The 15,592-nt window shown below is 38.6% G+C and overlaps 1 protein-coding gene across 3 annotated transcripts; it reads left to right on the forward strand.

Moving 5' to 3' along the window:
• The first annotated feature begins 1,551 nt into the window (after positions 1–1,551).
• Positions 1,552–10,931, forward strand: ddo (D-aspartate oxidase). 3 transcript variants are annotated; one of them, XM_004914558.4, is made up of 6 exons: positions 1,554–1,610; positions 2,376–2,506; positions 4,383–4,548; positions 5,823–5,931; positions 8,464–8,640; positions 10,361–10,931. In XM_004914558.4, the coding sequence occupies exons 3-6, from the start codon at positions 4,383–4,385 to the stop codon at positions 10,926–10,928; spliced, it is 1,020 nt and encodes a 339-aa protein (XP_004914615.2). In that variant the 5' UTR covers positions 1,554–1,610; positions 2,376–2,506; the 3' UTR covers positions 10,929–10,931. The 3 variants fall into 3 exon arrangements, with proteins under 3 accessions (XP_004914617.2, XP_004914615.2, XP_012819017.2); XM_004914560.4 differs by lacking the exon at positions 2,376–2,506 and having other exon boundaries at positions 1,552–1,610; XM_012963563.3 differs by lacking the exons at positions 1,554–1,610; positions 2,376–2,506 and having other exon boundaries at positions 4,377–4,548.
• The last annotated feature ends 4,661 nt before the right edge of the window (positions 10,932–15,592 follow it).

Genomic DNA, 15,592 nt, shown 5'->3' on the forward strand with positions numbered 1-15,592 from the left:
ACAAGAAAGGTAACAGTTCAGGCCCTTGAAACCCTTTATCAAAGTCTGGCTTGAAGGCCTGATAGAGTACTAGCATAGACCTAGGAGCTGCGACACTGATGTTTGCTCCGTCTGAGATATGATACATTTTGCCCCAGGTTGAATCTGAGATAGAAACATGAATCTAATTTAGATTAGGGTTTTCCCACTGATTTTTTATTACAATCTGTCCCCTGCCAGGACATTAATCAATTAGATTTTGGGTGGGATGTGACTCCACATTAATGTAATAAAAAGCTTCTAATGACAGTTCTATGTTCCACTTACAAGTACTTCAGAACAGGCAAGTGCTTTTGGTGTATTTTGGGTTAAAGTTTCACTTAAAACTGCTCAGAGCTCACTTACAAATATAATCACAAGCACTAAACAAAAATTTGGACCAAATATTGTGTGTACAAGGATGCAATTCACAAAAGTACATACATGTTCCTTACTAGTTGAGCCCTTACAGTGAGCCCATTCAGACTGTTTTGATCAATTGTCTGCAAATATGTAGAAGTCCGAATTACAGGATGAATACAACTACAAACAAGTGACAATCAGCTGTGGTACAACTGGAACAACAGATCCCATAGAGTTAGATTTGTATACCTGCACAAAGATAATGCACATGCAGGTATATTTCCATACATTTCTACTTAGGTGTGTTGTTCTAATGTACAGCCATGGCTATTGAACCTTTTAACAGGTCTGTCTCTCAGATAATACTCTACCTCTCACAGCAACAGTGACAATTGAGACACATTTATCTCCATTTCTTGTAGCTGGAAACACAGCTTTTTGCTTTAGACCACTTTGTATATGCAAGAATATTAAGCACCATAGACTAAGTGCAGGGAATAAAAATGAAAACCAAATACTGATTTTAATAATTGCACAGCACCAGGTGACCTGCACCACATACCATTCATGCTATAGGGACACAATCTGTAATTACTTTAAAGGCAATATTTCTGTCCTCATCAGCAAAACCTGTGCAATACTGAGCATGTGTCTATAGTACTATGTGCATTGAATGCTATTATGAATTACAAGTGGAAGGGGGTCCAGGAAATACAGTAAATGATGGCAGTAAGTGAAAACTCCTTTCATAAATTTAATAAGCATTGGATTGCCTATAGCCCATGAATGCTTATATGCTTAATTTACTTTATTCCTAATTAAGAACTCATAGGTAATCAACCACCAATGGTAAAAACATTGTGCATTTTGTCATTTACACCACCGCACAATATAAGTAATATATTTCCCCACTGAAAAAGCAGTTATTGTGCACCAAATAAATGGTACCACATTCCAGCTATAATTAAAAAGTAAAATGCATAATTAAAGTATGTAATGTAATAGATTATTTAATAAACATTATATGTTTATCCATATTTTTGCTAACTTTTAGTTTGTTTACATTTCTTATTACATGCCACCCATAAATCAGTCACAGAGTGGCTGCACACTGTCCCGCCCACCAAAATGAGTCTTTGTTAGACCTTTGCACTTTGTCTGTCAGTTCTTCAGCTGCGTGCTGGGCAGAATAGAACTGCAGAATTGCACAGGAACACTTCATTTGTAAGGTATATGTTTACATTTTCAAGCTAGAAAACAAGAAAACAGAATAACAGGGGCTTTTTTAATTCATTTAGGTATATAACAGACAGCTTGTTCCCCCTATTTAGCACAACATGTGTCCTATGCCTCCACTATATGAGAGACCAGATATATTTTGACTGGCTTGCTTTTAACAACCCCAGAGTTACAATCACCGAAACAGAGTGACAAGTTTATTGCCAGGGATAAAGCAAACTTTAGAATAAACTTTAGTACGACATTACTGGGGGAAGAGTGGGGATGACAGGGATTAGATGCACCAAAATACGCATCCAGTCTTGGAGGTATTTAAAACAGGAATTGAGGCAAAAATCTTGGGATGGTGGTGCATGATTCTGATCCCTATGCTGCCAGGTAGAAGTCACTTTACAAAGCAATACTTATTGATATTTGATGTGCTAGGGAACCCTACTCAAGTGGCAGTTTCCTTGGGGTTCTCCTGAAAAGAATCTCAAAGCCTTTATGAGGGTTTTTTTCCCCTTCTGTGTCCTGAGAAGCAGTTATCTCAAATGTTCAGCCATGCACTGTATCAGTTGAGAATTTCAGAAACTAGCTGGCATTGGATTCTGTTTTTCATTAAAAATTTATATTTTCTAGGACCCTTTGCCAAAGCCTTTATGAGGGGTTTTTTCCCCTTCTGTGTCCTGAGAAGAGTGCCTGGGGTTTGCTTTTCTCTTGCTACAAGCAGTTATCTCTGGCCTGTTATTACCTCCACTGTCTCTTTGCTTCAGTCTCTAGCTCCTCTCTCTTTTTCCACGAGTCCCTCCTCCCGGAACAGCTGAAGGGTGGGGAGTCCTTCCCACTCCCTGCACAGAAACTCCCAGTCACTACAAGAACCAGACAGGCAACGAATACACACAGAGTGAGTAGCTGCAGAAAGGCCTAGGAATGGATTCCTCACTCCCAGCACAATACAAATTTAATAATGCTCATAGGCAAAAGCAGAGTTGCTACTTGTGCTTTTAATTGATATAGTTTTGTGACACATAGGTAACATAAATGGTGGGGGAAATATATTCATAATAGCCTTGTGCGCTGTAGAGCTGTACAGGAGCTGTAGAGGTACTGTTTGTTTTATTTCAGCAAACATACCTGTATGTAGCTGCTTGTGGGTGCTGGTGGTGCACAAAGCTTTGGACATGTTATCTGTGTATAGCAGACTAAACAGGGACACACAGGGTCACCTTGACCAGTTTAGTTGTTGCAGGATTCTCTGTATCCATTATTAATCATTTGCACCTTTATTTTTTAAATGTGTTGCATATATGGCCCTGCACCTGTTTAACTGTCCTCTTAATGATGGAACACATAATACTAAAATGTAATACATTAATCAATAAAAAAATAGACATGCTGTGCAGCTTTGGGCTACACTGTTTGTAAGCTGTTATTTATTATGTCCCCAGGGCTGCTAGCTCTTACCCCCTCTGTGTTAATATGTTTATGAGCTATATGAACTCACATGGCTGCATAGGTTTCTGCACAATGTGACAAACTCCATGGCTTAGTAATTAAAGGAGTGTTGTTTTTATTTAAAAACAACATTTTGAAAAATTGAGTTAAGGTTAAACTACAGGATACACAAACAAAAAGAAAACCTGTTTCTAAGTAACATCATGAAACTGGTTTATAGCCTCTGCTTACAATGTAGTAAATGTCCGCTGATAAAAAAAACCTGAAAGCAAACTGACTTCTGCTACATTGTTTCAAGCATATTTAGGACTAATAGCAGTGAATAAAAAAAAAGGATAAACAAATACTTCTATTAGTTTCAATTATTTTTTTCAAAATAGCTTGAAAACCACAGGGAATTTCTAATTAGTGTATATTGGAAAGTTGCCTAGAATGATATTTTTTCTTATACTATGGAAAAGCAGTTTTTAGGTAGATATCCCTTTAACTTTGCAATTCTAAACCTTGTTTGTATTTCAGGCCTCAGGGCTGTGACACACGGGGAGATTGCCGCGGGCGACTAATCTCCCCAAAATGCCATCCCACCGGCTAGAATGTAAATCGCCGGTGGGATGGCATAGCGGAAGTTTCCTCTCAATGCCATCCCATTTACTCTATTTGTGGCCTAGTTTATGAAGGTCCTGGACAAAAGTCCAAATCATACCCCTATTCAGAAATCAGTTACATCACGACATACCAGAGCACCATGTTCCGGATTAAAAATCTAGCATGAAATACAGAGTATAGTGCCAGTGTATGCAAAGCTCCTACCTTGTGCCCACTAGTGGCATCTAACTTGCATGTCTAAAGGACACACAGGGAGCATAAGAGGGAGTGCCTTCTTACCTTCAGCAGCCACCAAGAATGTAGTGTTACCAAACACTTGCACCTATATTTTGCACTTGGCCCCATTATCTATAAATCAGCCCACTAATGCTTCATCCCATTAAAGGTATTTTTGCCCCTTATGTTAGTAAATAGTCTTGAATCTGAAGCCATTTCAGTGCAGTAGAATACCATGCAATATATACCATGCAATATAATTTAGTGGGGTAATATTATAAAAGCTGCAACTTTGGCCCAGGTCCGGTAACCCATAGGAATCAATCAGATCCTTGCTTTCATCTGCCCTGTAAATGCTGTACCTGTACCACACTGTGCACCTTTAATTACCCCCTACAAAGACTACTTGGTGACTTAATTTGAACTTTGGGTTGAAACTGTGGAGACAACTAAATCCAAAGTGAAATATACAGCCTTTTCTGTTTTCCTTCTTGTCAATGCAGATGCCAAAAATTGCTATAATCGGAGGTGGACTGGTTGGTTTGTCTACTGCACTTTGCCTTTCCGAATCACTGCCACAATGCTCAGTCACTATTATTTCTGAAACCTTCTCCCCAAATACCACTGGTGATGTTGCAGCTGGATGCCTTATTCCTCATGCTTATCCTGGTAAGTGGCCACTTGTGTTCAACAAATCATATGCTGATCCAGGGTGGCCCACTGTAAATCCACTAACTTATCATATTACATGTTAGTAATATTGCAATGTGACTAATGGTTCTACTGGACAGACATTTGCCAATATGTAGGCAAAACAAGCCCTTATTCCAATAGATATATATATGGCCTCGATCAGATACTAAAAAGTATAGCTCATTTGTCAGCTCAATAGACAGTTTGATGCATTTATGTTTTAGGCTGATGGCACGCTAGGAGATTAGTAGCCATTGATAAATCTCCTCTATCATGGTCGACTAATCTCCTGTAAATGCTTTCCCACCGGCAATAATGTAAATCACCTGTGAGACAATATATATGCATTGCGTCAATTTCCCAAACTAGCCCTAAGTTTCCTTGTGAAGCCAGGATCGTCCAGATATCAATCAGACAGGTTGGGAGTTGAAGCATTTAACCCATCGGCTCATGATGAGGTCCTCACTCTGATGGCTCATATTCCCATTGTTGTAATCCTATATCGCCCCCCTCAAGGTGGGCATAATGGAGAAAAATCTGTTTGTTTTGCAACCATTCCAACATTATTTGAGTATCAACTAACATTTAAACATTTGTTAGGTGTAATAGTCATTCCTTTTCAAACTATAGTAAAGTATAGCTGAAATACATATCTATTGTTTGTTCTGGAACCTTTATAGTTCTTTAAAATAATGAAGTCCTGTAACTAGCCACGCTAGTTACCCCTTTTCTTCCCTGCCCATGGTAAAATATAACAAAGTGCATTTATATACAACAGGTGATATATTATACTTGTAAATATTCTTTGGGCATTAAATTTGCAGCTGGCATTACATTTGTGTGTTTGGGGCAATCAACTTGAGGTGAGCGCGGCATATACTGTATATATTGTAATGCTGTATGTGCTGTGGGTATTCGTTGCGTACCATTTATTTCAGCTTTGTTTATGTTTGCTATGAAAATAGAACAAAATGTATCACTAAAATGTGAGTGGGTGTGGGTAGAGTAGGAGTGGTCAAAAAGGGTGACAACAAATATTTTGTGACATGCTACGCACGTTGCTTTACCGGATTTTGCAGATTCAAAATCTGGCTGCTATATCCTGGTACTAACAGTTAAAATCTCAGCCGGGGGGGTGGAGTTCTCTTTTAATTACTTTACAGCAATTTTTGTAAATATTACGTCTTGTTTATTTTAGACTTGGATTTTCACGTAAAACTTTTAACTCGATTCTTGTTTTATTTCTTGAGACACTTCACTTCAACAGCAGAAAGAATGGTTTAAGGAGACATTTGACCATTTGCTCAAAATTGCTAACTCACCAGAGGCTTCAACAGCTGGAATTAGTTTGCTTTCTGGGTAAGAAAAGCAGTCCTTTAAAAATAAAATATATCTTGGGATTTGGAATACACATTTATATACAAGTGTATTTACATAAATTGGGTGATTTTCGTGACTTATAAGACAGAGCAGCTATAGAAAGAGTGTTCCCTTCCAGCAGGATATCAGGACAAATACAAAATACTTTGGTTATGTGTCTTCCATAAATCTAATCCACAGTAGTCTGTTTAGGGAAATAATGAAAAAATAAAACAGTGTAGAACTTGTAGGGTGTCACCTGTCCATGATATTTTGCTTAAACCTTGAATGTGGGTTTTAAAGAGCTTTAAATCAAAATATCAGAAATATCAGAATGGCCAGAGTGCAAATCAAAATCTACTGAATGTGTCACAATCTCAAATGTAGCATGATAAACAAAAGAAGAACATCATAATGTAATATAGATTAGTAATTAGAAGGAAGATCTTGATTGCTTACTCACAATGATTAGTAATGGGTGAAATGTTTTGTCAGGCATGAATTTGCTGCGCTTCCCAAAATTGTTGCCCGCGTCAAAAGAATTGTCGCGCGCCAAAATAAATAGTCGCTCGTCGGAAAAACTATTTGCGCGTCAAAATAAATAGTCGTGAGCGGCAAAAGAACAGAATAGTCACGAGCGTCAAGAATAGTTGCACGACAAAGTAAACGGTCACAAGACAAAATAAATAGTCGCGGGCATCAAAAGAATAGTCGCGCATAAAAATAAATAGTAGCGGGCGTCAAAAGAATAGTCGCGCGTCAAAATAAATAGTCGCTCTTCAAAATAAATAGTCGCGCAACAAAATAAATGGTCATGGCGACAATTTTTGTTGACGCACAACATTTTCACCATTTTGCTCACAGATTCGCTCATCACTAACAATGAATACAGCAGTGCATAAAAGTACAGTCCTCTGAGGTTTGGCCAAAATGCTGTGACATCTATTAAAGGTTGGAAAGCATTAGTAGAGATACAATTATGCATACAAAGTCAAGCTTGATCCCTTTAACCATGGATCCCCAACCTTTTATACCCGTGAGCCACATTTAAATGGAAAAAGTGTTGGGGAGCAACACAAGCATGGAAAAGGTTCCTAGGGGTAGAAATAAGAGCTTTAATTTGCTACTTAATAGCCCCTATGTGGACTGGCAGCCTTCAGAAGGCTCTGTTTGGCATAATACTTGGTTTTTATGCAAGCAACACTTGCCTCCTAACCAGAAATACAAAAATGAGCACCTACTTTGAGGCCTCTGGGAGCAACATCCAAAGGGTTGGGGAGCAACATGTTGCTCACGAGCCACTGGTTGGGGAACACTGCTTTAACTATTAAAAAGTTTCTGGCTGCTGTTGGAGGAAGGATGCTAGAAGCTGAACTGTAACTATCATCATTCAATAGACAGAAACTAGTAGTAGGCCCCAGTGTTTCTTAACCATAGGCCGGATTTATTAACAGTAGCAGCAGGTATTCCCTTAAACACAACAGATGGAAAGGCAGATATTGAGTGCACAGTGGCATCCTCACAGTAGCAATTACAGGGCATCATACACCAATACCATAGAAAAATGATAGTTGCAAAAGCTTAAGTTCAACAGTAGAGAGTTCCTCTTTAGTGGTATAGATCCCATCCAGTGAAAACCCTAGGAAGTACTAAATTGAGTTCTGCTATCCACTTTTTATGCTCCAAGGTCCCTGTTCCCTGACTTATCTAAAGCTTGGGTTACTGTATGGCTCCACTGGACTCATTTACAGAGGTCTACCTCCACCTCAGACTCTCTGGCAGAATTATTCCTGTTTGGACAGAACTGTTTCCATTGGTAATTTTAAAGGGGCTTTATATTGATCAGTGTTTCATTTTGAATGCACATGCCCTTTATAAACGGGCTTAACAATGTATTCCCACATTTCATGAAATTAATATTGGGTGTTGATGAAGTAAAATTGGTTGTTAATTGCACTGGTTGCAAGGGACCTATATTTGAACATTCTTTACACTTCAATGAAAGAAAAGATCAATCTGTTAATGTGTTACTTTAATATTCCATTAAGATTACAGAAGTTTAGCTTCTATCCTTGAGGCAATATCGGAAAAGGGAATATTGTTTCCAAAGATGTAGCCTTTCTAGCTATATGTGTCTCATCTTCTGCAATCTTAGGTTTTGAGTTTAATTTAAATCCTTTCCTACCTGAGCAGGCAAAATTAATTTAGGAGCTCATAAACCCAATACAAATTTAGTCAAATTTCACCCTTTGGGTCAGATTCAATTTCATAACATTTTATGGCACAAGATTTAATTTGAAGAAGAAAACTGTTTTTCTTCTACTTCAGTGCCATTTTTCTATAGACTAGCTTTCAGAAGATAAACCTCCTCTCATCTAATTGAATCTATATGTCGGGTTGCTTCTATTATTATTATTGCCTAGCTAGTATAAAATAGCTTTGTATTTTGTATTGTTTACAAATGCAGACTGTCACCAATGTAAGCAGTTTATCTGTAGTGGTATATCCTCATGGCTTTCCATTTTATCTTAGATGGCAAATATACAAGACCTCTCCTAAGGAAATCTATCCTTTTTGGTCAGATCTGGTCCTAGGCTTTAGGACAATGACAGACGCTGAACTGGCAAAGTTTCCTGGTTATTCTTTTGGTCAGGCTTTTACTACCCTGAAGTGCCAGTCCTCTCTTTATCTGGCCTGGATGAAGAAAAGGTTTGTTAGTAATACCAAACACCTTACTGTACTTTTCACATGCAACAGATTCATTGTCTACTAATATATTCATTATAATAATAGTATTTATTATTTTTGCTTACACAAAAAAGGCCCACATTTAGATGTGAGATGTTGTGTCATGTAAGGGCTATCCTTGTTCACAAAGTTCAAGGAAAGGTGCTTTTCACTATATAACTCTTTGTGTAGCGTTGGGTACAAGCTCCTCCCCACTGCCAGGGGCAATTGATAATTCACAATAAAATACGGTGCAGCACTCTGAAATGGTGAAAAAGGTGAATTTTATTTGTGCCAAAGACTAGGCAACGTTTCAGGTAACCACCCTTTATCAAGCCTACTGACTTGTGTAACACACTCGCTATGAATCAGTGTAAGAGAGGAAGGGACAAACATACTCCACCCATTTTTCAAACATTATATTTCCCATAGTGCTCTGTGAAACAATTCTCATAAATCCATAGATATCAGCTCCATCCAAGCTATTCAATAATCTTATTTACAAAAATTACAATTTTCTCATTGAAAATACCATTGATATAATAAAATATACATCTTCACAAGTGATTAATCCAAATATTGTGTCAGTGTCCACTGTTGTCATTACTTACATATATACCATATATAAAGCGTATTTGCTTTTTTCTTGGGTCTGGATGTCTATAATTGAAACACCAGTCATCCCAAGGTCTGGAGCAGGACTAAGTATAAGGGTTATCCTTGTTTACTTAAAAATCAAGACTGTGGAACAAATCTGTTGGTCATTTCCAACATTTTATTACCAACATTGTTCTGAAAGAAAAAGAAGTGGTTCGAAGCCTCATTTACAATGCCCCATATAAGTGCCATGACAAGTGATTTCCCTGTCACTATGCATCTTACAGGTAAAACATCAGATTTCAGACTTTTACCCCTCATATATGGTGCTGTGCATTTCAGTGCAAAAGTGAAGTCACTTGCTGTGGTAAAATAGAAGGTATGTGAGACCAGCAGGCAAACACCTCAAGATATCATTGCTTATTTACAGACTGATTGTGACAGTTTGCATGGGGAGTGTTTAACATGAAGGATATTGCTGGTTAAGCAAACATTTTGTTACTTACCAGTTGGCAAAAACTTAGACTGGTAGCTGAGTATTTATCCACTGACAAGACAGGCAACATTCATGCTTGGATCTGAGCTGTGTCTTGTCCTTTAGTGACTGATTAATTTGACCCTGATTAATTTTTTTTTAACTTTTTTTTTAAAAAGGTGCAGACATATACATAATAGTAAAATTTTAGCAGATAAAATTTAACTGGATATAAATATGAGAACCAATGTTTAAAACATGACACCCATGATCCACGTGAAGTTTTGTTTAGTGCTATACGTAAACTACGTTGTTGACAGAATACATTGGTCTGTGCTCTTATATTTTTGGTCAGTTATATGCATTTTATCTGTTAAAATGATTTGTATGTATGAAAAAATGTTGGTCCAGTAATTCAGCTAGGATTTATTTTAGTGGTTATTATTAATTTTTACTTTTGTTTTTTTGACCTCCCTGTGCTACAACACCCAGGTACTCCATTATTAAGTTTTACTTGCATAGTGCATTTTATATAGCTGTATATTAGAGGGACATGGTATTAGTTGTTGTTGGCAGGTTCTTTTTGTAGCTTATACTATAGTACTAACCAGGCTTTTCTTTTACTCATAGGTTTCAAAACCATGGTGGTTTGGTCCATAGAGAAAAAGTAATCAATGTCTGGGATCTTCATGGCAAATATGATGTAATTGTCAACTGCTCTGGTATTGGATCAAGAAATTTGTTTGATGACTTATCAATATATCCAGTCAAGGGCCAAGTACTACAGGTCCATGCTCCTTGGTTGAAACACTTTATCAGAGATGGTGATGGAAGCACTTATATCTATCCCGGAATAAGCAGCACTACCCTTGGTGGGACACGAGAAAAACATGACTGGACACTATCTCCAGATGCCAAGACAAGCAAAGAAATCTTTGAGAGGTGTTGTTCTCTTGAACCTTCTCTTCAGGGTAGTAGAGTAATTGAAGAGAAAGTTGGTTTGAGGCCTGTTAGATCTGCTATAAGACTAGAAAAAGAGATAATGATTAAGAATGGGCACCAGCTTCCCGTGATTCATAATTATGGGCACGGTGGGGGGGGCTTTTCAGTCCATATAGGAACTGCTAAAACAGCCAGCAGACTAGTTAAGGAGTTGCTTGTTGATTTAAGATACATTCAAACCAAGTCAAAACTTTAACAATGAAAAGATCTTTTAAATTTAGATAGATTGTTATGATTTCTCTGTATTAAATCATCTCTTTTAGAGAGAACAAGCATAAAATGATAGAAAGTAGACTCTCTTAATAATAAAATAGACAGTAGAAGGTAGCTGTAGCATAATGTAAGATATGTACATATGTACATAATGTAATGTAACTTAAAAACTTAAAAATATAGAGTGTGGAATTAGAATAAATTGTTTTATATATGCGTTAGTAGGAAACATAGTGTAGATGATGTAAGATGAAGAATAAAGTTTGATCCAGGAATAATAGGAAGGATTTTTTTTCCCAACAGAAACAAACTATTGAGTTATGTGAGTTGCAGTTTTTTGCCCTCCTGTGGACCATGTTAATATAAGTTATGTTATAACAGAAATAATTATGTTAGGAAAAAATAATATTGTTAGGGACCTGCTCAGAGAGCCTACCTTAATATCATTTAGCCAAACCTAATTAATCAGAGTATATAGCTCCTATCTCATTTTTTTCCTTAATTTAAGCAGAAAAGCTAAGGTAACCACTCACACAGCTGCCATATTTGCCAATGCAAGTGCTTGCAATAGGTGAAAGAAATACAGGCCAAAAAAAACCTCAGGTCATCAACAGGTACAAGTTCTGAAATTTTTACACTAAATTATCAAATATATAATAGCATTATCAAAGGCATGGAAAATGCCCTGAGTGGAACTCTTTCAATATTTCTTTTCCTGATGTCATCATGCAGGGCTGTGGGGGAGGCCTAGAGATTCAACAGACTGGGAAAGGCATGATTAGTGCAAAATTCATTTATTCCTAAATTTGACTGTAGAAGTCTTAGGGAGGACTCGGTAAAAAAAAAATTGCAAGTTGAAACCCTACAACTGGATGCCTACAAAGTCCATCATTTGCACAGTAAGCAATTATCTTACAGGTATACTTAGGACATTGTTGGTTTCTACCCACCCTTATTTCACCCATAAAGCATGTATATTTTACAGATGCCTAGTTTCCAAAAATAAGCAGACTAATGAAACAAACAGGATGTGTACAATTTTATTGCTATCAGCTACTCAAAGCATGTGTGTTCTTTAGCTGAATTGTAGCTGTAGTTTTAAGAATGGTGAAAGAAATCATCCTGAGGGAATATGCTACCATGTACCAGTGTAAGTTAAATATGGCCATGTAAGTCTTAATCCCTGGCACCCTGGTGCTGATCGCTGAAGCACTAGCACTGGAAGCCGACCTGGTCCTGCCTTCCATTGTGCATAATATTGGGTTGGACTGGGGTTGTGCTGGCCCACTGGGGCAGAAACCCTCCAGGGCTCCAACAAGGAGACCAGTAAGGGTTAGACCCTGTGTAGACAAGGCCACAAGTATAGGGACTTAATCGCTTAGGCTCAGTGATGAAAAATTCCTTGGGGGGGGGCAGAAGCTCCATTGAGTCTGGGAGCAGAACCATAGGCCAGTGCACGAGGTTTTAGTAAGCACAGTAGGTCTGTTATAGCACTTTCTAGGTAAGTGATGTAGTTAGCACCTAGTAAGAAAGGGCAGTTTTATAGCCCCAACAAAGGAGAGTTTAGATCTGGGAGTATTTCTCCTATCCTGCAGTGTTGCCTCAGTGTAGGGCCACGGAGTAGAGATAATGACAGGCATAGAATGAACCCTGATCCCTACTTGCCCGGAGGACTCATATACTAGGGGTTATCAACCTGAAGGATCAGATATCTACCCAGACTACCTCAACAGGGGTATTGGCTGAAAGGTGTATTTACCCTGCCCAGACTCTACTAAGAGGTGGGATAAAATGGTGTACACCCTCTCTTCCTCCTCAGAGTGTACTATCAAATAACATCTATCTCTGCTTGTGTGTGAGTATGTGATAACCCTGCATTGCATTGTCTCTGACAATAAACTTGTTCATAGTTAAACAGCAAGAACCTTCCTGGCGTCCATATTTCCTGCACTTGCACTACACAGTTACGGTGAGTTGTAGTTCAACTACACCCTCAGCTCCGTTCAGGTATCTTAGAGAAGGCCCATCCTAAGAAAGAGAGTCGCATGTAACACATGCCCTCATATCACTACTAACCTGATTTAACCATTTTATAGCCAAACACGTGTTACACAAGGTTTCACAAACCTCTAAACCCACAAACATCAGAATGTTGATAAATATGCCCCTTATAATTGTGCATGAGCAGTAACATTTTTCAGTTTTAGGGTACTGTACATGCACAAGCTACAGTTTCAGCAAGGGAATGCTGGTACAGCTGGAAAAGATGGAGGTGCGGTGCTGCTTTAAAATTTTCCCCAATGCCACGCGCATTTACTTTCCCAAAAAGAAGCACTAGCCCTAGGAAAAAACATAGTAATTGAAGTCATTTAATTCATTGGAGGAGTGCATAACATTTGGCACCACCCCAGAGAATTATTGTTTCCTTTAATTGTGCCCTTTAATTATTTTTGTAGCTTTTGTTTTTCACTATTCTCAGCAATGCTGTTCATAAGTAATTTCCATATTTGGTTTTGCCACTAGATGGTGCAGTTGTATTATCTATTATTTATTCAAGTCAACTGGTACTAAGGAAACTGCTGAAAAAGAATGCTTACTATGGATAGAAACCATTTAAATCAAAATGGAGCCAAAACCATTAGCATGCTTCTCTTTGAAGCTTTTTTCTAATTAGTTGTTTTTGGTAATAATCCTAGAAGATATTGATTATCAACCACTGGCAACTTCCCTGTTTTTAAGTAAATCAAAGTTAAAAGGAGCGAATAGGGTCTGTTTATTGTTGTGATACCATACACAATATTTAACTGTATGTAGTGCCCAAATGCCTTGGGCAGAGTGGGGTATGGTATTGCACCTTCTCCTAAAATCCCAGAAAATAAGTCAGGTGTAGATATCTGCTTGCTGATATTAATGTATAAAGCAACAGGCAGATTTATTCTCAGACAATTGCATTCTTAGTGGAGGTCACTACAGCAACTTTTGAAGTCAACTTCAAATATAAAGGCATTTGCAAGCGCACCTGCCCAGAGAGTCGAGTTTTAGACTGTGAACTACATTTCTCTTGCCGGCAGTAATAAGCACAAACCTAATTACAGTTCATTCCACAAGTCAAACAAGAATAACTCTGTGACAGCCAAAGTCAAGGAATCTCAACAGTCAACAGGCAAGCCGTATGAGGTGGCACTTTTTACAAAGCATTGGAAGCTTGGTATGCACGCCTCCTCCTCCTAATGAGTGGTGCTGGGGAGTTAAAAGCTTCAGGCAAGTGCATTCAAATACATTTCTTCTGTTCTGATTAGCAATTTTATTGTCTATTCCACAGTTCACTGAGGAGGTAAATATCACATGGTGAATGCTACTGAGTGGCTTAGAAACTGGAAATTGGATGCAGTGAATAGTGATGCTGCTGCTTCTGCACCACTACACCCCTTTCCATTTCCTATATGCATCAGAATAACATCAGAATAGCCTTTGCTTGACTACTCACACACTGTTTGGGAATGGATAGAACATATTTCCTGCAGGTTGCATATATCTGATATCTTGTTTTGCTTTGTTTTTAATGACTGAGACATGCAGAACAGTTATTGCTGCAAACAGCTGAAAAAAAATTCCAGGACACATTTGACTAAAGACATCTGCCATATGGCACTTTCACAGTGTGGGAGAGTTCATCACATGTGCCATACAGGATGCGCCTTATGCTATAATTACAGTATGCTTTTAAACAGCCATATTTTATAGAGTAAATTATATTTTTTAAAAATCACTAAACATTTATTCGTTAGTTAATTAAAAATGTAAGACATTTTGAAAGGGATTTTTTTTTTTTTAAAAAAAAAAAGGTCTTATCCCAATAAGTTGCGATCTTTCCAAGGGTAGTTTCTGAGGATGGTCCACAATTTGTATTTTTCTGCAAGACACCATAGGGGTAATCTATAACAATATCGGAACACTCTTGAACTGTGGTGTGCCCCACTGGGGCTGTCTTATTAGGTGCCATCACCCAAACTACAAACTTCTCCATAGGGCAAGAACAACGCCCCCCCTGCTTTGCACACATGTGCATGCTCCATACCTTTTGCTTACTTTTAATGCCTGCGATCGGGGGTTGAGGGGGGAGTGCCTGTGAGCACCCACAGACAGTTCCCAGAGGGGACGGGGAGCAGGCCTAGGTCGGTGGGGCCCACTATTTTTTTCCTTGTGTCCTACCAGCCAAGTCCGACACTGCACTGAGTAAAATAAATGCTACAGCAAGGAGGTCTCAAACACAGGGTCGGAACTAGGGGTAGGCAGAAGAGGCACAAGCCTATGGCACAAGGGGGGGGAGGCCCTAGGTACGTACCTCTTCTGCAGCCCTAGTTTGTTCCCGTGCCCAATGATTTACACCCCAAGACCACTCCTCAATTCCCACCCCACCCCACCTCAGTTTTCAGCATGTGTGCGTGAGTATGCAGGCACACGCGCTTGCGTGGGGGGGGGCAAGGTGAGGATGCTGGTGGGTTGCCTAGGGTGCAAAGTAGCCTTGTCCTTACTGCCTGCTCTCTTCCCTCCCCTAACTTGCTTGTTTAAATGATGTGCAAGAGGGGAGGGGCACCAATGTGTTTTCAACTACCTGCCATATGACCTGTATAAAATACCAGTAGC

The sequence above is a fragment of the Xenopus tropicalis genome, chromosome 5 (assembly GCF_000004195.4).
Source record: "Xenopus tropicalis strain Nigerian chromosome 5, UCB_Xtro_10.0, whole genome shotgun sequence".
Classification (NCBI taxonomy): domain Eukaryota; kingdom Metazoa; phylum Chordata; class Amphibia; order Anura; family Pipidae; genus Xenopus; species Xenopus tropicalis.